The 26,248-nt window shown below is 34.3% G+C and overlaps 2 protein-coding genes across 2 annotated transcripts; both read left to right on the forward strand.

Annotated features, from left to right (window-relative positions):
• The first annotated feature begins 2,145 nt into the window (after positions 1-2,145).
• LOC145634568 (diacylglycerol O-acyltransferase 1-like) lies at positions 2,146-18,533 on the forward strand. The gene is made up of 16 exons (XM_081685989.1): positions 2,146-2,984; positions 6,255-6,335; positions 6,449-6,522; positions 6,627-6,702; positions 6,960-7,027; positions 7,876-7,999; positions 8,352-8,438; positions 9,592-9,693; positions 9,814-9,950; positions 11,995-12,076; positions 12,203-12,223; positions 15,000-15,062; positions 15,909-15,956; positions 16,984-17,046; positions 17,195-17,248; positions 18,002-18,533. The coding sequence occupies exons 1-16, from the start codon at positions 2,577-2,579 to the stop codon at positions 18,104-18,106; spliced, it is 1,593 nt and encodes a 530-aa protein (XP_081542115.1). The 5' UTR covers positions 2,146-2,576; the 3' UTR covers positions 18,107-18,533.
• Positions 18,534-20,983: 2,450 nt separating this feature from the next.
• On the forward strand, positions 20,984-21,394 carry LOC145636658 (uncharacterized). The gene has a single exon (XM_081688223.1). It carries the CDS (start codon positions 20,984-20,986, stop codon positions 21,392-21,394), a length of 411 nt encoding a protein of 136 aa, XP_081544349.1.
• Positions 21,395-26,248: the final 4,854 nt, after the last annotated feature.

Genomic DNA, 26,248 nt, shown 5'->3' on the forward strand with positions numbered 1-26,248 from the left:
GTTCCTTGTGCAATACCAAAGGGCACAACAAAAGGAAGTGTCCAAACAAGGACTCTGTACAGCCATCTGAACCAGCTCCAAAAAGGGAAAAATGAAGGCCAAGGAAGGATGCTGACCATGCTGCAAGTACTCCAAATCCAACTGCATCTGCAGCTCAAACTACAACATCATCAGTCCAAGCTTCTCAAGCTACAGCACACCACTCCATGACTGCACAACCTACCATACTTGGTAGAGGAGGAAGAACAGTGTTCATGGGGAGGGGTTCAAGGGGTGGCAGGGGTGTTGGAGTTGCTACAGCCAATGCAGGAAGGGGAAGAGGTTCTGATGCTGTAGGAAGGGGGAGGGGTTCAGAAGCTATAGGAGGGGGAAGGGGAATAAGTTCTGATGCTGCTGCAGGAAGGGGAAGGGGTGCAGATGCTAGTGGAAGGGGGAGGGGTAGGACAAGGGGTAGGGGCAGAGGAAGGCACCAGGTTCCACAAGGTGTTGGTGTTTACATTGCACAAGATGGATCTGCACCGACTAGTGTAAGTGAAATTAGGGTGGAATTATGTGTTTATGTAGCTTTTGCTTGCAACTGATGTCATTTTAAAAAAAAAAAAAAAACAGAACCAAGGTAACCATAGAAGAGGAAGGTCAGCAATGGATTGGTTCTAGTGCAGTCAAGGAAGTCAAGGCTCCACCTTACATCAACCAACTCAGTAGTTAACTATGAAATGCCATGATTGTACCTAACTTTTGGTGTAACAAGATATTTTATTGTTTAGGCAATAGTTTGTTAAAGTCGGCTTTTGGAAACAGTCTTTTAGGCATGTTGGCTTTAAGTAAATTTGCCTATTACAATGTCATGGCATGAACCATTGCAGGGTTCTTTTTGTGTCTTTTGGACAAAACAATTTCAACTTATTATGTTCAATATAACAACTATCCTTAATGTGTTCATTTGTTCTGAATTTGTAACCAAATGCTAGTCAAAGTACCTACTTTTTATTCATTAAATCATTGATACATATCTTGCATTAGCATCATGTTCTTTCACCATACAAGTCAACCTAAACTAATACACTCTAACAACCTAAACTAATACACTCTAACAACATCACTGTCATGGCTTCAAATACACCAAAAGAACAGCAAAGAAAATCCAAGACACAAACAAAGCAATGGAGAAATTTTTTTCATTCCTTGAAGCCTTCATCAGTTCAATTCTAGTGTGGCAAAGCTCCATTTTTGTATCATTCAACTCATCCTCCTTAATTCCCAAATTCTTCTCCAATTTCCTCAGTTGCTCCTTCATGAAGTCTATTTCAATCTCCTTTTCAGCAACTTGGGCATCTCTCTCAAAAACCTGGAATCATAGATCTTCTAGGTCCTTAGGGTTAACATTAACCCACTGAAAGAATCCACAATCACCCTCCTGAAATAGAATCAATTAAACCCCTAAATTAATTGCCTTTCAAACCCTAATTTGATTTAGCCAATTCAATTTTGTTACAACAAATTAGCAAGTTTAATCACAAAATTGAATGTTAAAATAACACTTACAGGCCATTTTGAGCATCCATAGAACTTCATACTTGCGTTATCACCATTCCTCACAGTTCGAATTATAGCTTCCACACCGCATCTGCACTTAATTTTTGGGTAAGCAGAACCAAACGACCTTGACGAACTTGAAGCAGAACCAATTTCACGCCTATTATTCATTGTCTTTATTTCCAGAGAGAAGAGAGGGATTTGAAATTGGAAGCTGAGAGCAACAATGGAGTTCAATTTTTTTTAACAGACACAGAAAGAAGAAGAACAAGATCGAGCATTTAAAGGACGTGACATTTAAAAAAGAATAAAACAAAAAATTAAAAATAATATAACCGTTGGAAGCCACGTAGGACTAAAATCGGCAACAGTAAGTGAAGTAACCTGCAAGGAGTGTTAAAAAAGAATGGGGGGTAAATGTCGGATTATTAAAAAAAAACCCAAAGTGGGATTATTAAAATTCAACGCACCAAAGTTGGGATTATTCCCATCAATTTTTCCTTAAGAAAATGTAATAAGTATTTAAAACGGCCGAAAATTCTAAAATAGATAGACAAAATCCCCATTCTCCGGCACTAGAGAACAACGGGAAAAAATATGCAAAGCCTTATATGTCCACGGTGCACCGACCCATACGTGGGAAGAGCTTATGTTATTTAAATAATTAAATTCATTTAATTTTGCAATTTCTGTCAGACTCAAACCCGTGTTTCAATTTCAAGACCCCTCCTCTGATTACACCATTTTTCATTTTCTCTCTCCTACCATTTGCAAACAAAATAACAAGTATCCAAAGACGATCAATATTCTAAAGTGCCCAATCTAGAACAATCTAGATTCAATTTCTACTGCAAATTACACTTTAATTACAATCATTATTAACGAATTTTCATACTATAATTCATCACATCTATTTTAACCAAAATTTTCCTTATTTATCTCTTCAATTTCGTCTTTTTTTTAGTTTTTCTTCAACAATTTGATTCTATTTTTGCATGATAAATATTCGAATAACTTTCTAGAAATCGAGTTTTTCTGTTATGGCGATCTCAGAATCGCCGGAAATTAACGGTGCGACGGCGATGACGACTGCGATGGCGGCGGACTATGGCGATTCTGTTCGTCGGCGGGCTAGTGCAGCTGGTGGTGCGACTGTTAGAGCTTCTACTTCTTCTTCAATGGCGGAAGAATCGGAGGATTTGAAGAAGGTCTCTAATGGCGAAGCTGGTGACAGAATTGTTAATGACAGAATTGTTGATGGCGCTGATAATAATGATAGTGAACGGAATAATTCTGAGAATGTTAATGGTGAAGGTGAAGCTAAGGTTGTTAATGGCGGTGGAGCTCAGGATTTTGAAACCGCGATTCGGTACTCGTATCGTCCGTCTTCTCCTGCTCATCGGAAGATTAAGGAGAGTCCTCTTAGCTCCGACGCCATTTTCAGACAGGTTTGCTTTTTTTTTTTTTTTTTTGGTTTGTAATTCATAAATGTTGCTATATTTGTTTTAATTTTATTTGTTGATATAGCTTATAACGAAGTACATTTTTTGCATACATTTATTGTGAAATTAGTGTTTACAATTTTATGTTGTGAAATGTTTGTGAACAAATATAGTTGAGTTGGATTGCAAATTGCCATTATTGTGAAATGAATGTAAATATCTTCGATGTTTATGTTAGACGTTTTGAAGTTTTAATTATGGACCTTGACTTGAGTTGTAATGTTATATTCACGTTTTGGTTAATTTAATGTTAAATTCGCGGTGAGGAGGTACATAAGCATACATTTTGATTTCTGCTGATTGCTTTCGGTAATGGTTGGTGCCAATGTCATCTACTTAGTTGACAAAGCTTAAAGTTTCAGATTACTAATTATTTGAGAAGGCTGGCTGTTGTTGAAGAGTTTAGTGAACCTGGTGTAAAGTGTAAATGTACTTTGTACCTTGTTTAAGAAGCTAACCAGTTTGAATCAGCAATATTAAATGCTGGATTAGAATTGTGAAAGGGAAAGAATAGTAGTTGGAAAAAGGTATTGGGGGGAGATTGTGACGGGACGACTAAGCTGTGAAGGATAAAGGAATTTCCTTGTGAACATGTTGATGGGTTTTAAAATTGTTTTAAACTAATTTAGAGTGTGTTTTTTGCGTATACAAACAATTAGTCTTTCACGTTTGGTTCCTAATGTAAGAAAATAGAAACTTAGTTGTTAAGGTTGCACCAAAAAAAAAAAAAAAACTTAGGTGTTAAGGTTGTGTAGTTTGACTGATTTCTAGGTGTTATACACGAGATAATGAGATGATTAACTATCAGATTTTTGTAAAGATCGTTCAATGCATATTATCCTCTATTAACTTTGATGTTGACCCGCATGAAAGGTGTTATGATGTATTCAATTTGTATGCGGAAGGCTTGCCTTTTCCCCGGGTTGATAGCACAAAGATAATTTCATAATTTGTTGAGAAGATATGCATGACAAAGAGGCCACTGTAGCTTGCTCTTTAAATTAAACCTCTTTTTTATATTGTAGTGCTGGAAAGAAAACCGTGGTTAGACCCCTACTCCCCTAGCATAGGTCTATTGCTACTCATATTTATGATAATAGAATGTAACTTCAGACAAATAGAATCAAATTATATGAGAAAAGAAGGGTGATTGTATTCATGATTGTCCATAAAGTCAGCTGCCCAATTATCTTTTGCCTGCCGTGAGAAACAGAGGAAACCATTGAAGTCCATTCTATAATCATCCATGACTTTCTAATTTTCTAGACATGCCAATTTCAAAGGATATGTATAATCACCTTACATACAAATTATCTCCCTCAATTAATTTTTTTTTTTTTTGAAAATTGGCTGCGTTGTAACTTCCCCATAACTACTAGCGTCTCCTTAATGTAATATTATCTGATGATATTCAGCTTGCACACTTGTAAGAGTAAGCTGAGCCCCCTTAATTTTGGAAATTTTATCTGGCAGTTTTGGAGGTAGATACTATTCACTGGGACTGCAGTCTGTCTGATTATGTTTCTCAATTATTTAAGAAATACGGCAGTTGGATCACTATATACTTTATTTCCTCTGTAATGAACCTCAACTTTTTATATTTTTTCTTTGATGCTGTACACATCTTCTAGATCAAGTCAATGATATCATTCATTTACTCTTCTGAAGAAAAAAGAAGACCTATGACCTTGACAGTGAAATATAGGCATACATGAAGATTGAGGTTTCATTAATACTGTTCAGTACAGAACACACAGTCCAACAAATTTGGTGGCCAATATTTTCAGCATAATGATTCAGAAAGGAAATAATTGATTGTGAAGTATGTGATCTTAGTATACATGACCTCTTTCTTTCCTGATTTATTAACAGATCAAGGTTTTGCTTGCCCAATGTTTTTCTTTCTTTTTATTGGACCAAGATTCCTTTTGTGACCAATGGTATCTTTAGAGAGATTGGTCCAGAAACTCCAGTTTTGGTGAATAGATGGTGTATAAGATTGTCTATTCCAGAAATCTGTGTTTGTATTAGGTTACCTTTTCCTGAAAGCAGACATCTGTTCTGCATCTGCAGCTTCCCTAATATACCAAGAAACTATGCATATGGTAGGTCATAGGCAGGTTCATATCATTTTGTGCAAATGCAATTTAGAGGTTGTTTTTTTTACAAACCTTCCCAGTAGGCCTTTCCAATTTTAATGTAGTAACATTTAATGTTGAAAATTGGACCAAATGGAATCATCTGGTTCATGGATATGGTAGAGGGAAAGAAGATCAATGTAGTCTAAAACCACCTGTAATTGTCAGTCAATTGGTTTTCCCTTTGGTTACCCGATACTAACCATCATCAGTATGTATAAAATATGGATACTACCCTGTCAATAATAGAAGCACATGTTATTTGGAAATGGACAATGTGCTGGATATCGAGTCAACCTGCTCATTTTAATGCATGTGCAAAGAACTCTATTTGATTTGTTTGTTTTGATCTGAAAGATGATCCATGAAATTAAGGAAAAGAAAAGGGGCCCTTTTTTAGTCTTTCCCTCCAATTTGGATTGCGTGGTTGATCTAAACCAAGTGTTCTGCTCATTTATCCTTCTTGCTTACGGTCTTCTGTAGTCTTGCCTTAATCTACAATCTTGGCCCAGTTATATTTAACATTAGTATGACTTGGAAAATTTTATGCACTTGAAGAGAGTGTTAAATATTGTTAGATAAAGTTCCTTGCTCAGTTGTCGAGAATTATTTGGTTTATCAAGTTGTATTGGGCTAAAGGATATACAATTTTCGTCAATCTTAGACTAAGACTAAAATAGTGTAAGGTTGCACTCTTCTATCCTCCCTACACCATATCCTGACCCAAAACCTCAACAAATTACTGGTTTAGTAACGGCCTGACTGATATTGGTTTTTCTTAGTTGAAAAGATTGCTTTCATATCAAGAGCCGCAATTTTTCCGTGTTGCATGGCTGTCTATAACTGAGTTTGTTGCCCGAAGTAAAATATAGGCGTTAGCTTTTGATGAAGTTTTCAATTTGCTCATGGACCACTATCGCTGGATTGATTAAATTATTAAATGTTAGAGATTGAGGGCCCTTGGGTTAGGTTATATTGGGCAACATTTTCTTGCAACTATCTATGCTAAGCAACGTCTTCTTGGTATCGTCCTTTTTTGTTGTGTTATCTTTATTATTAATCAAATTATCTGCTGCAGAGTCACGCTGGTCTCTTCAATCTTTGTGTAGTAGTACTTGTTGCTGTGAACAGCCGTCTTATAATAGAAAACCTCATGAAGGTTAGTACCATCTAATTTCATTTGTTTTTGTTTATCATTTTTGTTGAATAGCCAGGCTTAATTTCAGCTCTGCGGGTTAAATTGATGTTTTGCTAACATGAAAATGTTTGCAGTATGGATTGCTGATACGAGCTGGTTTCTGGTTCAGCTCAAAGTCCTTTAGGGATTGGCCTATATTTATGTGCTGGTAATTATCGTTTAGTATGAATACCTTTTACTGACAAGTCATCTGTTGTATGCATGGATGATCCTGAATTTTCTTATGCTCTTTTGCGTATTTTTATTTTGCAGTCTTTCACTCCCAATTTTTCCATTCACTGCTTTCTTGGTAGAGAAGTTGTCACAAAGAAGGCGTATTTCTGATCCGGTAAGCTATCTTAATGCAATAAAACGTTATCCTGTTGCTGATTTGTGATTTGGGCCTCCTTTTGAAGTATTCCTCCATATTTCTTACCTTGTTCCTGGAAGTTGCTCTATGGATTTCGTCATTTTATTTTGCTAATATATTTGTAGTTATTTCTACTAGATGATATGAATGCTCTTGTGTTCTACCTTTCTATTAGCTGATCTTGTCTCAAACTTTGTAAAATATTTATGTATTAATAATCTGATTGATTGGTGTAGGTTGTTGTCCTGCTTCATATACTGATTTCCACAATTACCATCTTATATCCAGTTTTTGTAATACTCAGGTTGGTTTCTTGACACCTTTATGTATCATCCACTCTGTCCCAATGAACGTGTTCACTTATCATGTTACATAGTCTCAGGGAAAAAGTTGAGGGCTTGGTATTAAATATTATTGTAATAAAAAGTATATTTGATGTGATATAGTGGGGTATTTAATTTCTTGAATGAAGGAGAGGGTGAGACCCCCTAGTTTTAAGTAGTAATATTTGATAAGAGAGAGCCTAAAGCACCATTTCCAAATTTAGGAAAGTGAGCAAACTAAGGGCCTGTTCATATTTACTGAACTGAGCTGAACCTGAACTGATTGGAGCTGAACTGAACTGATTGGAGCTGAACTGAACTGAACTGAACCGATTGGAACTGAACTGAACTGAACTAAGCTGAAATGAATATTTTATGAGAGAGGGAAATTAAGAGCTGAACCGAACTGAACTGAACTGATTGGAGCTGAACTGAACTGAAAATAAGTAAATATGAACGGGCCCTAAGTTCAGATGGATAGAGTATATACATGTTTCGCATCATATCAATCTTGTCAGACTTTTTTTGTTTTTTTTTTTTAAAAAAAAAAAAAAAGAACTCGCTATAACATATGCTCACTGGAGACACTGGCAAAGCGCAAAATGATGAATATATATATTTCCTATCTTTGTAGTCAGTTATGATAATTATGAGTGGCATGCAGGTTACATGCAATGCTGTTCTCAACTATCATTTTACCTGTTGTTTCGTGTGTGGCTCATCTACTAGTCCACTATATCTATTGCTTGCTCTATGCATTCTTCAGATCCATTCCACAAAATGGTTCAAATTAACTTATCAATGATCATAACACCTATTATCTTTGCAGATGTGATTCTGCTGTTCTTTCTGGTGTCATTTTGATGCTTTTTGCTTGCACCATGTGGTTAAAGTTGGTATCATATGCACATACAAACTATGATATGAGAGCGATTGCTAAAGCATCTATTAAGGTAATTGAAATGGTTTCATATTTTATCATCTTTTATTGCTCAATTTTCTCTTCCTTATGGTGTAACTCTGAAGTAACATTCTGCAACAGCTTTACTTCTACCATTGCTGCTTTACAACCTTATAAAAGAGTTCCTAGCTCAACTTCTAGCATAGATTCATAGCTTACTTTGTAATTTAAATAAATGATTATATATCCTTTGTATCTTAAGCTCTTGGGGGACTTACAATTCCCATAGATAGCTTATTTAATTCCGGCTTTTCAAGACGATTTATCTTCTAAAATAATTTTATCTTGTTGTGATTTACTCTAGTATTTATGCTTTCCCTTATTGATTTTTAGTTTGGTTTCAGGAGGATGAACTACTAATGGAACTCCCATATGATGTAAGCATCGAAAGTCTGGTGTACTTCATGGTCGCTCCAACACTATGTTACCAGGTACTTAGAAATTTAGCCCACTTTGATATTAGATCATGCTAGTGGTTTCTAATGCTTTCCTCTTTCCACCTCTGCTGGAATTTTTGTACATCTATATATGGAAGATTTCATCCATCTTTTGCTTCTTAACCTTTCCATGGTCATCACTTTGAGTGCTTTTGTAACTTCTCTGTGTAGTGAAGCATTATTTAAGTGAAGTGGTAATTGTGAGCAGGAAGGCAGTTGACTATGGACTGTCATTTTGAAGTGAATAAGTGTGACTTGCTTATACTTTCCTATTAAAGTTGTCATATGCGATTTTCTTCAAATCAGTTGTTCAATGAGAAAATGCTTTTTTCCACCTTCATTCTCTATGTGCATTATCAATGAAGTAAATTATTGGTCTTTGACTTTTAAATTAGTGGATAATTAAAAAGTCTTGCTGAATTTTGGGCTGTTTCTAAACAATGAAGCAGCAGATTATGGGTGTTGCACTGATGACTATGGTCATTCGGAAACAGCTCCTCTGTTTTTGCAGGGGTTATGTATACATGTTACCTCCATTTCCCCTCTTGAGGTGGGATCAATTTTGAAAGCACTGGGGAGTTTTGTTGCTGACGTTAAATTTTGGGGAATCAATTTTCCATCTCTATAAAGTTCGGCTGGGAAAGCTGATAATGCTTATCGACCCTTATTCAGATAGGTGATTTTTACGGGAGATACAATTGATACATACTTTATCGCAATTTTAATGTTCCAAGTTCGATCAGTTATCAGATTTCTTCACATGAAAAGTTATCCAAGTATTACTATGGAAGTATGAATAATTATGGTATTCTGTGAACCATGAGTCCATGCTTTTGAAACTGTCTTTAATTGTAGATAGTAGATTGCGTGTGATGATATTTCATCAGTCTGTAAAAGTGCAACTTGACTGCTTATTAATGCCTAAAGTTTGTATGTTGTGCATATTCTGTGCTGTTAACCTATTCCAATATTGCCCACTTCCATTCATTAGTTTTTAGTTGCTTTAAAATTGTTTTCATGAATTAAGGGTACCAATGGGAGCTCGCATATCACACATATAAATTTTTTTCAGTGTGTATATGGAGTGTGTTCACTTAACCATCAAAAAATTTGCTTGATGTGTTATGGACTCTGTTCTATTATGCAGACAAGCTATCCTAGGACCGCATGCATTCGCAAAGGATGGGTGGCTCGACAAGTATTAAAATTGGTGATATTTACTGGAGTAATGGGGTTCATCGTTGAACAAGTCTGTTCCTTTTATCTATTAATTTCATCTTTTTCCCCTGCTTTCCTATCTCAGACGTTATCTTGACAAGTTTTTTTCTTTTTCTTGTTGCTTTTTTTTTTTTTTTTTTTTTTTTGGTAGTATATCAATCCAATTGTACAAAATTCACAGCATCCTCTGAAAGCAAATCTATTGTATGCAATTGAAAGGATTTTGAAGCTGTCAGTGCCAAATTTATACGTATGGCTGTGCATGTTCTATTGCTTTTTCCACCTCTGGTGAGTTGATTGCTACATCTCAATCTGTTTACATGTTCTCCAAGTTATTTTCTGTTTATCTGCTGGAATTCTCCTCTCCCCCCCCCCCCCCTCCCAAATGCTCTCTCTCTCTCTCTCTCTCTGGAATTGACTTGATTACCATACATTAGAATGTCAATTATGAATAAAATCTGTTCCCTCTTTGATGATATAGTCAGCCATTTTTCCCAAAAGAAACCTTGTTTAATCAAATTTCTTGTAGCTGAACTCGTACAAATATCTTGACATCATGTACTATTGGATTGGGCTTCTGTTGCAAAGTATGTTGTAATATTTGAGGCTCTTGTCACCGTCACCGAGTCACAGAAAAGGTTGTGCTACTTTGTTGTGGTGTTGTGTCAAGGGTTGTAATTAAAACAGCATGAGTTTTATATCACCAGTATTAGTCACATCATCTTTTACTTCCCCGTGTTGCTCTTTTATCAGCCTTATAATTTCTGCATCAGTTTGGTTGATTAGAAAACAGGAACTTAGGGCTTGTTCGTGTTTTTTTTTCCCTGTTTTTTTTAAACAAAAACTAAAAACGGGAAACTTGAAAAGTCTTCTACTTTTCTGTTGTCAATTTTCAAAATTGTTATGATTTTGATAAGTTCTGCCAATTTTTTTTATTCATTATATGATATATGTCATATAAAACTAAAAAAAATAAATAAAAAAAATAGGAAACTACAGCGATAACGAACGGATCCTTAGAGCAACCTTAACCATGAATAAATAAAATTGTTTGGGTTACTATTTGAATAAAATAATGTAAAAAAAATTAGGTGATGGTGAATAGTGGGATGAACAAGTATGAATGGTTTGGTTTTCCAAACCATTCATGGAAATTGTTTGTCCGTCCATGAGATTATAATATTATTATTTATGTATGTATTTTAATTTTTAATAAAAGATAAATTGAGGTGTGGTAGGTGAATAGTAACATGAATACTTTTTTTTTTATTCATGGTTAAGAGGAGGATTTTGAAAATTATTTGTTTGATTTATGTATATGAGAGAGAAAATATTTTTTTAATGAAGAGTAACATGAACAATTTTTTTTTTGTTCATGAATAAGGATGCTCTTAGTATCTGATACTGTAAATCATGTTTCAATAGCTATTCGTCTGCCTGTTCATTTTCACTCATTGGTGTGAATTAAGTCGTTTGGTAGATACATCAAGCATTTATGTGAAGTTAGCTTCTCTGTATAGGTTTATTCTGCGCTCCTTGGGTGTGTGAAGTTTGAACTCCATGATATCGTTGTAATTTTCTCTTTATTGTTCTTTCCAGATCTGATGAAATGAGATGTATTAAGACGGAATTTTGTAAATGCTTTGAACTTAATTATGAATATTTTAACCATTTCTTAATATTTTGATCGCCTGGAAGGGGCAAAAGAAAAATATTGTTATTTCAACAATCTCTGAAGCAATAGATGGTGCTGCCATGAAATGATTAATATAGACTACTTTGGAATGGCCTATACGTCCCATGTCCTGTATCAACTAAACACTGAGTTTCCAGCAAGTCACTATTTATTATGATCTTATAAAGGATGGCTAGTCCAATTTGCAATTGGAAAAATTAAGAATATTTTTTGTGGCTGATCAGTGCTTTTTCCTTGATGATAACCATTTACTATTTCTTGAAGCTCGATCTCTCCGCCACATGAACCATATTACCAAGAGAACCCATGAACCAGAATAGAAGAGCTTGCCCCACCCATGAGTCATTTGAACGTGTTGATAATGGATTTGACTATGTATAACTGCTTTCCAATGGAATGAAATAGGACATTGTGTGCTAGAGCTGCTTTCTTTAAGAAAAAGGAGATCTATGTTAATTAGACCCTTCATTTCACCTCAGTTGCCAATTAATTACATGAAACATCAAATTCTGCCACTTGGACACATAGTATAAATTATTTATTGTATACCTTGGCCACAATTAAAATTATCTAGATACTTGCCATTTTACCATATTACTATATGTTTTTTAATACATGGATGCCTTTCATTTTCAGGTTAAACATATTGGCTGAGCTTCTTAAATTTGGTGACCGTGAGTTTTACAAGGATTGGTGGAATGCAAGAACATTCGAAGAGGTAGACTTCATTTTTATGAGATAAAACTTTGAGCTCTTACATGTCAATAATGTATACATTGTTGCTGATGATTTTGTCCCCCTTGTTTCTGTTCTATTTGCTCGTGAAATGGATGACTTCCATCAGTATTGGAGGATGTGGAATATGGTATGTTTCCTGTAAACTCATGCCTGTTTTATTCTCAGTTATAGGCATTAGTGGCTAAGTCATTTTCCTTGATGTGTATAAAATTCAATGTAGCTAGGTTATGATCATATATTTGGTTGTCTAGGAAGAGTCAATTTGGGAAGATTGAGTTCAGTATTGTAGATTGTAGAAGAAACAACGTAACGATTAAATGTAGAGGAAAATGACAATAACTTCAGATAAAAGAAGTAATCTTTATTCATTGACATTATCTCACCACCCGTAGTATTTAGGTTTCAATATTTTCTACACCTAACTACCTCTTCTAATTTTTTTTATTTTTTTATTTTTTTTTTGGGAAAAATTGATGTTAAGGGGAGATCGATTTGGATTTTGCATAATCTTATGACTTGATTTTGGCTAATACTTAATTTCAAGGAAGAGTGATCCTCACCTGGCAACGAGCAAAAGCAATCCAAATATATACTTTATACTTGTATATTTTAGTTGCCATGTTTATATTTTTCTTCCTTTCTTTTGACACGTGTCTTTTATTACATTTTCCGATACACAAATTCAACCATTATATCTTTAATTATCATTTAAAGTTGATGATTTGAAAATACACATTAAGACAATTCTATCAAAATCCCTAATGGCTATGATTTTTCTTATCCATCGATCACAAAAGTTAGTCAAAGTAGAATTTGTGAATAGTAACTTTTTTTTAATGTAGAGTTAAGAGAATTAGATGGTAGTGCTTAAATGGGAGTAACTATAAGGTTTTGGTTGAGAAAGTGGTTAAAGTAGTTGATTTGCCTTAGAGTAAGCTTAGACCCTAACTTTAATTGGTTTTGGTTTAACTAAAAGAAAAGAAGAGAAAGGAAGGAAAGGGAAAAGGAAAAAAAGGGAAAAGAAAGGAAAAGGAAGGTGTTATTTTTTTCCAATTTTTGGTTAGTAAAAGGAAATGAAGGGAAAAGAGTTAAAATTTATAATTTGTAACTTTATTTTTTCACTTTCCTGTCGAATTCCTCCAAATTTGGGAGGAAAGGAAAGCTAAAAATTTGTAAAGGAACTTTCCTCCTACTTCCCTTTATTCTACGAAATATGGGAACATGATTAGAATCCTTTTCTTTCTTTTCATTTCCATCCAAATCCCTTCATCCAAAAAAGGTCTAAAGGATGAAAACTCCTAAGCACAAGGACACTACAAGATCGAATGTGGATGTGATATCTGCAATTAAGAAAAAAGTTGTTATTCTACTTGGCTTAGCAAAATTTAAAGATGAAAAACCACCCCTGGCGTGCCGCATGTCGTGCTTGGCCGTGCCATGTGTCGTGCTGGCGGGCCAAAGGACCGTGCCGCCCTCATGTTCGTGCCGTGCCCGTGCCGAATTTTCGAAATCGTGTTCGCAGTACGGCCCACTTCTCGGTCATCGTGCCGTGCAGGCCGGCCCGACCCATGCGCATCTCTAGTTAGAACTCAATGCCTATTCAATTAATTCTTAGACTTATTACGCGAATCGGACCAAATTAGGCTATGAAGATTTTTTCGTCATCGGGCTTTGGTCGGGGAGAAATTTTTAAGTGTCTACACTTACCTTAGTGACTAAGTGGTCATTTATTATGCATTTCTATATGAAGAAATGGCCATTTCCTGTTCCGGTTGTACACTTTGGTGACCCAACCCGTGACCCTAACATGACCCGTAAACGACCCAAAACACGAAATTTACTCGACCCGAAAGTGTAGTTGACCCGATACCCTAAATGACCCAACTCGAAGTTTACCTGATATGATTTTAACTCGAATTGCTTGACTCGAACGGTCCTGATACTTGAAATGTCCCACTAATATTATCTTATACTCCCTTCGTTTTTAAATACTTACTCCACTTTTCTTTTTCGGCCGTTTTTAAATACTTGCTCGATTTCCTTATTTGGAAAGTTTTTACAATATTTAACTAATTTCTCTCACCTAGTGGACCCATCACATATGTTCTCTTCTCCAATCCTCTCCACTACTTTTGCTTTATACAATTTTTTTATTCTTCCACTTACCCCACTACCTCCATTTATTATTATTTTCTCCAATTTCTCCTAAAACTCCGCACATGGAGAAATGGAGCAAGTATTTAAAAACGGAGGGAGTACCAAACTAAAAATGCCTAGTGCAAAACATGACTTAAATTGTTTCATCCCCAGCCGTAATTGAACTCACAAACTGAATTGACAATGCTTATTAAGTTATTATAAAAATAACAAAATAAAAAATTTATCGATTCCAGCTTGATCCATAATATGGACACAAAATAGAACAACCCGAACATGACTCGAAACCTGTATTGACCCGACCTGAACCAATTTGAATGTTAGCTGATTTGAACATGATCCGACTCAAAATTGACCCGACATATACCCGACCTAAATGACCCTTTTGCCAAGTCTACTACTGACTAGGGAATCTTTTTTTGTAGACCTTGTGGGAATTTTTAAGATCCTTTATAATTCAGTATAACAGATATTAAGTTAATATAAAAGGGAAGTTTGACTACTATGACAAACTGTCAATCATATACTACTTATTGGTGTTGTTATCATTTGCAGTTCTCAAAATCTTTAAATCAATGAGTTTGGACTTTGTAGTACTCTAAAGTCTATAATAACTAAGATCCAACCATGGAAGTAGTGTTAAATGTACTTTGTAACTGCAATTTTTGTTTTTGTATGTATTAACTGATTTTTTATATATATTTTTTTCTTCTCTCTTCTCACTAAATTATATCTTCCCTCCGCAGCCTGTACATAAATGGATGGTTCGCCATGTTTATTTTCCCTGCTTGCGCAATGGAATACCCAAGGTATTGTCACTTATCTTTATAAATAAATAAATATTTTTTGGTTAGTGTTCGGCCTACTGTTGCCCCTTTACTATATTTGGCATACTGCTGAAACTTGATATATTCAGGGGTGGAGCCAAGGGGGGGCTGGCGGGGGCCTTGGCCTCCCCCTTGGCTCAAAATATTAATTAAATTTGCTCTTCATTGTCATTAATTTTGGTGTAGATGAGTTGGCTTTTTCCATGTGATAGTATGCAAGTTGTCAAGGGATCAAATCTTGTAGTTAACAAAATTTGTGTTTTTTTTTTTAAGTAAATGTAATACGTATAATCTTGGCCCCCCTCACTTAGAAATTCTAGCTTCGCCACTGGATATATTGCAAGTCTTTTTACTATACACCAGGATGGATTTGAGATGGTCTCCTTGTGTCCCTTTATTCTGTCATCCACAGTTAATTGATTGGTAGACAATGAGTCTTCTCTGAAAGATAACTTGTTGGAAGGCAAAATAAAATGTCTTGCATATACAATCTCAATAGAGATTCTTAGGATTGCAATTAAAAATCTTCAACACACCTTGTAATTTATCATTACAAGCGTACTTAGTTAATTTTTATGAATGACAAATATTGTCAATCAAGTGGCAAAATTGTAAACAAGTGCAGTTTTTTACTTGCATGGGCATAACCGCTACTTTATCGGTTAAGCCCTAAAACCGCTACAGTAGCGGCTTTGCCCATGAACAGTTAAAAAAGTGCTTTTTTATACAATATTGCCACTAGATTGACAAATTTTGTCAATCATTAAGATTAACTTGTAATTTCTCTTTATCATTATGCTGATTTTAACAATTAATCTTTTCGTTCAGGGTGTTGCAGTATTGATTGCCTTCCTTATATCTGCCATATTTCACGAGGTATCTCAGAAAATCTCTCTTTAGAGCTCTCTTGCACTAATAATTTAAATTTTTTTTTAATACTATTGTCTAAAACCCTTATGATTTTTTTTTTTTTTTTTTTTCATTATTGGCATGCTCTTTTTGCAATAACAACTTTGCTTATTAGTTTCTTCTAGATCTTCATCTTCAGAAAATAATAGGCTGATTCCTGTATAAAGAAAACATTATTTGATATTTTGATTGATCAGAACTCAAAAGAGGTATCTACCTTTGTAACATCTAGGTGGACCTGAGCTTTCAGTCTGTCCAGGAAGTTGTGTATCCCTGTTGAAGTTATCCAATCTTAGATATAGCTACAAAACTTGTATTTGATGAAGTTTCTGGTTGTAATTCTTCTTATTGTGATTGCAAAGCAAGAATTGACTCTGAGCAAAATGTTGAAAGGTCAGGGTCAGTCGGAAAAGTTTCCATACGAATATCAGCTTTATATGGCCTGCAAGTCTGTCAGATCTACTGAATTTAATATTTTTTTTTTCCTAGTGCTGGAATCTGATTAAATGATAGGCAATCATATTAAATATCAGTATATGATTTGTGCTCATTATCTAGTAGGATAAGATAGGATACGATATGTCATTGGCTTTCTGCATATTGAGGTGGTTTTCTGTATGTGTATAATTAGATCGGTATTTGGAAATGTCATGATGGGCATTTGTTGAAACATTGAGTTGCAACAAACTAGTCATCCAATGTCAGATTCTATAAATTTGGGTTGTCCTGCCAAATCTTTTGCCTTCTTTGATGCAATTGAATAGACATATACCTGGTATTTAGGGTGCTAGCCTACTGGATTATATTTTATGTGAAATTTGAACTTTGAAAATTTTTGTTCATGATATTACGAAGTAATATTTTGTTTTTCTGTGTGATTTCTGAGCTGCTGTTATGTCAGTTTAACTGATTGGCTGTTTAATGGATGTGTTTATATATTGGTGATTTATGTTGACCTTATTTGGGGTGTGCTTAAATCTATTTCGTTTCACAGCTATGCATTGCCGTTCCTTGCCAAATGTTCAAACTTTGGGCTTTTCTTGGTATTATGTTTCAGGTAAATTGGGCTGCCAAAGCCGTATTGCACTGTCCTCTCTGACATTCCTTTTCTTTGGAGGACTATTTTTTAGCTCCTTGCCTCGTATACTTTGTGAAAATATATGTATTTTGTTTGCTGATAGTGCTCATGTTGTTTTCTAAATCAGGTTCCCTTGGTTTTACTTACAAATTTTCTGCAGAGGAAATTCCAGAGTTCAATGGTATGTATCACTTCTCTAGTTTTTTTCTGGGAGTTAAACTTTGGAAACGCTTTTAATCCAAATCACAAATAAAAAGATTGTCTTGAAAGAAACGAAAGAATAGATAAGATGAGTTCTCTTTTTTTTTTTGCTTTACCCCTGGAGGGAGGAGGGGGGGGGGGGGGGGGGGGGGTGGGGTTGGGTGAGGGAGGGGGTTTAACGTTTTATGAGTGATCTATGTAGTGTTTTGTATTTTTAGTCCCCATTTGGTTTGATGTAAAACATTTTCAGTGGAAAATTAGTTTTCAAGGAAAAGCTCAATTGGAAAATGGAAATTAGTTTATTTTGTTTGGTTGCATACAAGAAAAGTTCAAGAAGAAAAAAAATTAAGAGTGGGAATGTGAGGATGGATGAGAAAGAAGTAAAAAGGAGGTAAGGAGGAGGGAGGAAAATGTGGCTTCCCTTGTTTTGTAGAGGAAAATGTTTTCCATCATCAAGGATGCAATTTTCCACCACTTCACAAACCAAAGGAGAAGGGGAAAAAAATGGGAAAATCATTTTCCATGAAAATATTTTTCATGGAACCAAACGGGTCCTTAGTGAACCTCTTATAGCTGGTAGCTGCACTTGCCTATATCATTTTCATATTCGTTACCCCACTTTCTCAATTAAGTTTGCTATTCAAATTGACATTTTTTTCATCATATGTACAGGATAATTTCTTCAGTGTGTACTATTGTATATTAATTCTACCTTAATTTATGTCTATATCAGGTTGGAAACATGATCTTCTGGTTCATCTTCAGCATATTTGGCCAACCTATGTGTGTTCTCCTTTATTACCATGATCTAATGAATCGCATTGGCAAATCATCATGAAGTTTTATAACTTGAGAAAAGGCAATTAACTGCGTAAAAGCGATAGAGTTTATGCTACAATGCAGAGATCAGCTGTCGTTCCATTTCAAGATGCCATGTAAATGTTGGCCGTTGCTATTTCCTCATGCCAAGTGAGTCATTACATGACTTCATTATGTGTGAGCAATTTTGACTTGGAAATTACATGCACCCTTTCTAATACGGTAGTGTAGATGAATTATTGAATTAGGAGCAGAAACTTTCTGGAAAAAGCTGTACATGTGTGTTTTTGTTTCTGTATCCTTTTGAGTTTTTGAGCAACATGTTGCTCAAATCTAAAATCTCATCTGAAGATATCATGTAAGATTCTGGGTAGCTTCCAGTTATCTTGGGTGCTCACAAGAAATAAAGTTAAAAATATATTCAAGCAAAATTATTTTGTCTGTAATGATTGTGGTCTCCTATGTGGTGTAGTCGAAGCTAGGAGCCGAGGTATGTGTTTGCTTCTCTACTTATCGTTAAGTTGATAAAGAAATTTCAGTAATAACTGTTCCCCGCCTGAGCAATCTTGGTTTTAGTATATTTTATCTAAGTCTCTGCCTTCAGATGTGGAACAGTTTCATCTTGTTTAGTGGATGAGTTGTTGCTTTATTCCGAAGGTAAAGTTAGTTTAGTTTGATGGTTGATAAATAAGTTTCTGTTTTCTAGTAGAACCTGAAGCAAAGTATCAAACACGAGTAAGTTGCAAGTCTAGATGTCAAGTTAATTTTGGAGGTAACTAGCTTTGATGTTGGCAGTTTTCCCTTCTTCCATTATGTTGAGGTCACTTCATATTTGGAAGTTGATTGAAGTACCGACATCGGTACATCAAATCTACTACGAAGTGCTATTCTATAGTAGTTATGTGGTTCTCCTTGCATTGCATGTGGCTTTCAATTTCTGTAAAAACCGTAAGAGTACAATGAAGTTGAAAAGTTTTTGTCTAGATTGTTTCAGTCTTGTGGATGGTACTGGAGTGAGTGTGGGATTGACAGTGACAGAGATATGAAGTATGAACAACATCATATGCTAAGATTCTTAGAGGTGCAAGATCATGCACACACATAAAAAGAAATTTAGTAATTAGCAAAAAATTGTACTGTATTATCCTTGAGTTTGTTAGGGAATAACCTTATGTTGGGATTTCTTAGCTTGAAAATACTCCTAATTACTACCCGTTTTCTCTTAAGTGCCTATAACAATAATTTCGACTAAACATTTGTGCTTGTCTGGTTTCAAGTATAATATAGGGAAGAGCAAGACTCGAATAGTCGAATACGTGTTATGTTTGGTTGGCATGAAATTGATAAAATTGAGGGAAGATCAAATAGCTTTTAGTTTATTATCCAAGTGGACTACTCCTTAAAAGTGTCTTTTGATTTTAAGATGAAACCTTACTTTGAATTATGGTAGTAGCCCTAGTAGGCATTTGGCTTCTCTCCATTGTTTACCCCATCAGTTATGAGGTTGCCCTAGTTAAAACTAAGTAGCAGTTTTGAGCAAAATTGGTTTAAGGCAAAATCGCAGTTTTGCCTATTTTCACCGCAAAAATTTTACTTTTGTCTCTGTGATAAACAAAACTTTGTTTAAAACAGAGATAAACTTGTATGTTCTCCATTAGTTGTAATTTTTTTTTTTTTTTTTTTTTTTTTTTTTCATTTTAAGCATCGTTGCTTCTCTTGTATCCTCTTATCATCACCACCCAAGCACTGCACCATTCACCACATGTCTATCACTCTTAACTCTCTTTCATTATATCAGCTTTAATTTCCTATTACCACTCTAATTTGCAACTTATAATGCTCTACTTTTCTGCATCTAAATGCAATCAATTTCACCCAAATGCCCCAAAAAAGGAGAAGAGAAAGAACCTTTATCACAGCATTGCATTAGCACCTTTATAGCAACACTTTGCATTTCCCACAAATAATACTACCTCTGTTAACTTTTAGTTGCAACTTGCAACTTTGGGGTATTATTTCTGAGATATACAATATTCCAAAGTTACAACTAGTAAAAGTTAACGGAAGTAGTAACGTTTAAAGAGATTGTACCCAAAGTCCCAAAAAATTTAGGAAAAATTCACATGATTGATCCCAACTATTAGTGATCCTTCGGCTTATTTTCAGTGGAGTTCATCAATTTCTAATTTCTTTCCCTCTTAAAATATTTCGTTTAATTTAATTTAGTAAATCAAAACAGACCCATAAGCCCAAGTACGGGTTATTCTAGAAGGAAGATATTATTAATTCCAAAATTGGTGATTATTGTATGGTCAATCTCTTTTCTTGTTTTATTTATTTATTTTATTTATTTATTTATTTTTATTTTTATTTTTGAGGGTTTTTAATTAAAAGATAAAAAGTGCCAAATTGAGCTTTGACTTTCAAATAAAACGAAAGACTATTATCTTAACATGGCTGCCCTAGCCAAACTCATATCCACCGTTAGATTAGCCGTCGACCCCATCTCCTCCCCTTCTCCATTCATCTCTGCACCCCATTATTGAACAAATTAATTCACCTTTTCCCACTCTTTTCTTTATTTAATTAAATTATTCTAAACCCCCAAAATTTAATTCACACTACAAACTCCAATGCTCCGAAACCCCGCAACAAATTGCTGAAACACAGAGAAAAGTAGAAAATAATTAAAAACTCCCCCCTAAAATAAAGTTATCAAAATCCAAATAAAAACACACTTTTTCATTAGATTTTTCAAGCCAAGAAGAATCCAAGGTACAAATACATCAAAACCCTCAAATTTCTTCCATTTTTTTTTCCCTTTTCTTTCTTCCCAATTCCAACAAATCTCAAAAAAAAAAGTGGGAAAATTTCCAGAAACTTTGGACAAAAAAAGATGGGTGAATATTATAGATCCAAGTCATATGCAGATGGAAGAATGGAAATAGAGGTATATTATGGTGAAAATAATGAAAAACCCACAAACAATACATCAACAATTTCATCAAATAATAATGGTGATAATACTTATAATAATGGTGGATTACATGAAATGAGGTGTTACAGTGCATCTTATGTAACAACATCACAGCAACAGCAGCAGCAGATTCCAAAGGAGTTGAAGAAGGGTAAAAGTGTAAATGCATCATCAAAAGCTGGTTGGTGTTTTAGTGACCCAGAAATGGCAAGGAAGAAAAGGGTTGCTAGTTATAAAGCTTATAGTGTTGAAGGTAAAATTAAGAAGTCTTTTTCTAAGAGTTTTAGATGGATTAAAGATAGGTACTCTAATATGCTTCAGGGTTGGTAATTTCTACCCCTTTTTTTATGATTAATTACTATTTTTAGTATTTTTATTATTTATTCTCTGAAAAAAGAGTTGGAAAAAATATTAAATTGTGTAATATTGTTTAGTGTTGAGCTTGTTTGTATCTTTTGGAAGTGATGTAGATTACAGTATTTGCTAATTTATGAGACGATCATCTTTAAGATTTAAGGCTTTAAGCTCTAAATGATCATTTCTTTAATCCTTTCTTGTTTTATACATATATGAAGTACATTTTAATTTATTGATATGGGTTTTGTTTTTTGTGGAGAAATAGGAGTAAGATCTGGTTATTGTGGTGGATCTTTGTTTTGTCTGCTGCTGAATGAGATTCAGGAGTTGTTTTTTTTCCTTTTGTTTTGCTTGTTTTTGGCTTCAATTGCCAAATTAAGTGAATGAAATTCATTTTGTTTATGTTTATGTAATATGAATCTTTAAGTAATATCAAATTTATGTGTGCCTACTTTCCATTGATCTTGGTATGGTTTCTTTCTTAAAAAAAAGGAAACTATGATTTGAGGATATTTGGCAGTAATTGTTCATTTGTTTTATAGTACAATGTTCCTAGTTTAGTTCAAGTACCCGTGTCTAACACTCGACACTAGTATGACATGTTAAGACGTTAATTCACTTAAATTTAGGACAAAAACATCGACATCTTTGTCAATTTAGCAGAGTTCTAAACTCAGTCAATGACAGTGTTGTTGAATGCAGCCATGGTATGCAACCAAGTATAGACATTTTCATGGTGAATAAAGAGCAGGTTACATTTGACTTTATCCTCCTATATTAGAAATTGTTTGTGATTTTGTTTGAAAGAGAAAGCACAATGTTGGCATAACTTAAACTCTTTATTCTTTACAATGTGTCCAATTTTTCTTGTGGATGCTATTCTTAGGAACAAATGAACAATGAATCCGATACTCAAAGTAATACCTTTTTGGTTCAATTTCGATGCTCTAGAAACCTAGAAACGATAAACCTTCTCTATTATGATGCTGTCTTGTGATTGAAGAACTTTTTTCGAGTTTACATATTGGGAAAGTGTCGCGTTCATGTTTGGTTTCATGTCGATTTTGGGCAATTCCTCGTTTCCTTGTTAATGTAGTTAAACCAATCTATGAGTCGGATTGTGTTATTTGTGGTTGAGTTAGAGATAGCCAAAATCTAATTTGATTCGTTATTAATGACTTTCTAGTTCTACTGCCTTGAATGGTCTTACAAATGGTGCAAGTTTACTTTCTCTACTTAAAAATATCATATTTTCATTAACAAAAGTCCGTTAATTAAAAAGATTAATGTGTTAGTCACATGTACCAAAGAATCATATGCTTTGTTATGCTTGCAAATTGCAAGGGGGTTATATGCTAATAAAACATCTAGTGGATTGCTAAAATGGTGGTGTTGACAAATTGTTTGATTATTAGAGCACCTCAGTTTTGTTTAATACTTAATGTATACAAAGTATGTTTTATTTGTGTAGAGAGAGTCGCAAAAGAACAATGATGTATGAACCTTTATTCATAATCTTGAGTAACATTTTTAGAAGTTCTCCATAATCAAAACTAAAATTATATTTTCCCACCAAAACAGGTTATATACTTAATTAAACATAATCTAAAAGGAAAGTTATATAGTCCAACTTGACAAATTGTGATAGATTAGCTATATGATTACTTTTTTGAGAAATTTACGGTATGATCTAGGAATATTTTAACTAACTTTCAGTGGGAAAGCTTGATTAAAATATATGCACAATGAAAAAGACTAGACAATCATAATTCAAAGCCACGACTTCAATGCTTTTATCTCGTTGATCTCATCTTTAAACACCACGATGACTATGGGTCAAACTACACCAACCAAACATCTTACAAGTACTAATTTTTTATTTTTAAAAAACTTTTTTTGACTTTTTATTCTCATTTATCCATCTACACCAACACTTTTTATTATGATCGCCTTTTGCAATATTTCCTTCTATTACTATGACTTTTATTTTATTTTATTTTATTTTATTTATTTTTATTATGGCAAAAGCTAATGAGCGTCCCGGGGCGTTAGATTAGAGAATTAAAGTGAAAATATTAGAGTAAAATTAACATTAATTACACCAAACGACGCGTGATTTTGTCATGCATTCCTAACTTAATACCATTTCAACCAATATAATTACTCCTTATCTAACGCCCCGGGGTGCTCGTTAGCAAGATCATTTTATTATTAGTATTACTACCTCTAGTCCAAATTACTCACAACTTTAGAATATTTCAAATTACTCACAACTTTAGAATATTTTATATCTCACAAAGAATACTCCAAAATTGCGAGTAGTTTGATCCGAAGGTAGTATTTTTATCCTTTATAAATTATAGTAAAAATTCTTTAAATCTCTCTTCTCGTCACATGAACTCTTAAAATATTATGCATCTTCTAGTAGTTGCACACTAGTACTCCGTGTGAAGAGGCATATATCACAAAAGCAATAAGGTGGTACAATCTGGTGACAACAAGATTATGGGAGTGAGTTGTGAGTTTGAAGTAACATACTTCGTATATTATTTGCAGAGTGCTAAAAAATCTTCCGACATGGATGTCCCTTCTACAGCGAAAAATTACAAATAGAGATAAACAAATAATGTACTCCAGCATTGTATTATACAAAGTATTATTATTTGTAATGTCTACCTTTTATTCTATAATGTTTATATACCGAGTAATACATATACATCAAAAGGATTGATAATTCTCAAAAAAAAAAAGAAAAAAAAAAGTGTAGTCGGTGATAATATGTTAAATAGTACTGTCAAAACGGTTTGATAGTTTGGGTCAAATTCGGTTTGAAATCGGTTCAATATTAAATCGGGTCGGTTTGAAATGGGTTTAAGTGTCTCACGGGTCGGTTTCAGTTCGGTTTAAATAGTTATCGGTTCGATTCGATTTCGGTTTATTCTTGAGTGGTTTTAATTTGGTTCGGGTTGTAAACAATCCGGGTAATAAACGGTTCGATGCAGACGGGTTGCGGTTTGTTAACGGTTCGGTGTAAACGATCTTTATCCCGGTTCAAACAGTTTCGAGTTGGAAACAGTTTCGGGTTAGAAACAGTTCGGCTTTTTTTCGTTTCAGTTTATAACTAGTTTGCTTTTTTTTTTTTTTTTCGGTTAAGTTCATAACTGGTTCGGTTCTTTTTCGGTTCAGTTTATAACTGGTTCGGTTCTTCTACGATTTAACATTATTTGGATCGGTTCCATTTCGAGTTTACTAAATTACGGTTTGGGTCGAAAGATATTTTATACTATGATAATAATTTGGTAGGAAGATATTTTATACTATGATAAATTTTCAATTAATATTAATTTGACAAGAAGAATTTTTGTACTATGATAAATTTTCAAATTCTTAATGGTTCTTTGTATTATCAATAGTAAGATTATTTTGCTTAACCTATATAATTACATTTTAAAAAAAAAAAAGTTGAGAAAAATAATAATGCTCGATTGATAGTAAACATGTGTGCATAATTAAATTTCATTTAAAACACCTTTATTTTAACTTGATTTTAATATTCTCTTTATAGTAAGCCGATTCGTTTATAAGCGGTCCAGTTCATAAACGATTCGGTTTGCAAGCGGATCGGTTTATAAAGGGTTCGGTTTATATATACAGTTCAGTGCAAACGGGTCACGGGTTGTTAACAATTCGGTGTAAACGGTTTTTATCCCGGTTCAAACGATTTCGAGTTGAAACGGTTTCGGGTTAGAAACATTTCGGTTCGATTTTATTTTAGTTCGGTTTAAAACTGGTTTGGTTCATTAACGGGTTCGGTTCTTATACGGTGTAACGTTATTCGAATCGGTTCGGTTTTGGGTTTATTAACATACGGTTCGGGTCGATTTTCGATTTAAAAAAAACGGTTTTTAATCGGCTCGGTTCTCATTTGGGTCGGTTTGTTTAAGGCATTTAAACGGTTTCGGTTTGAAATTTGACAGCAATAGTTAAGTATCTCAATAGTTCAATACTACGTTGGTGAACGATGGTGATTAGTTTTACTATCTAAAGATCCTCGATCCAATGCAAATGTAACACACTTAAGCTACATATGATTCTTCCGCTTTTTGACTTATACAATATTGATATACTTCGTATGTATTAACTATGATTGTATTTTTTTAGCTGATACTATCTCCCTTTTTTTTAATTGCAACAAAGACAGTGGCGGATTTGGAATTTTATATTTGGTATGATTTTGTTTTTATTAAATATTCTAATCTTATCAACAATTAATATTCTTTTGGCCTCTAGCGAAGAATATGGAGAACTCGAGAGAGCGAGCGAAACTAGGGTTGTCTAGAGAAGAAAATGATCTTTTACAAAGATCAAATAAAAAATTCAAAGAAGGCTGGTGAGGAATCGAATTCCTCCCCTGTATTTCGAAATGAATTGGAGGTTTCTTCGGGATCGGAGCTTGCAGATGGAGAATCCAAACAAGAAGAATTCTTTTTCATCGGTGACTAAGGGATTAGATGGCTCTCTAAACTCGTTTTTTGATGGCAACACTTCTGATGAGGAGGACTCCATTTCTGATGATGATAATTTGATTGAAGATGAGGAGGAAGATAGCTCCTGCCTGATAATTAGGCTAACCAAGGCAGAAAAGAAAAGGCTGCGTAAACCTTGGAAAGATGCTCTGATTATCAAGTTGTTTGATATACGTTTGAGCTATGATGTTCTGATTATACGCTTAAGAGTAAAATGGTGCTTGAAAGGGGACATCTCTCTAACAGATGTTGGATGCGCATACTATATTGTGCGATTTAACAAGCTGGAAGACTATGAATT

Source organism: Chenopodium album, chromosome 6 (assembly GCF_948465745.1).
Source record: "Chenopodium album chromosome 6, dcCheAlbu1.1, whole genome shotgun sequence".
NCBI classification, from domain to species: Eukaryota; Viridiplantae; Streptophyta; class Magnoliopsida; order Caryophyllales; family Amaranthaceae; genus Chenopodium; species Chenopodium album.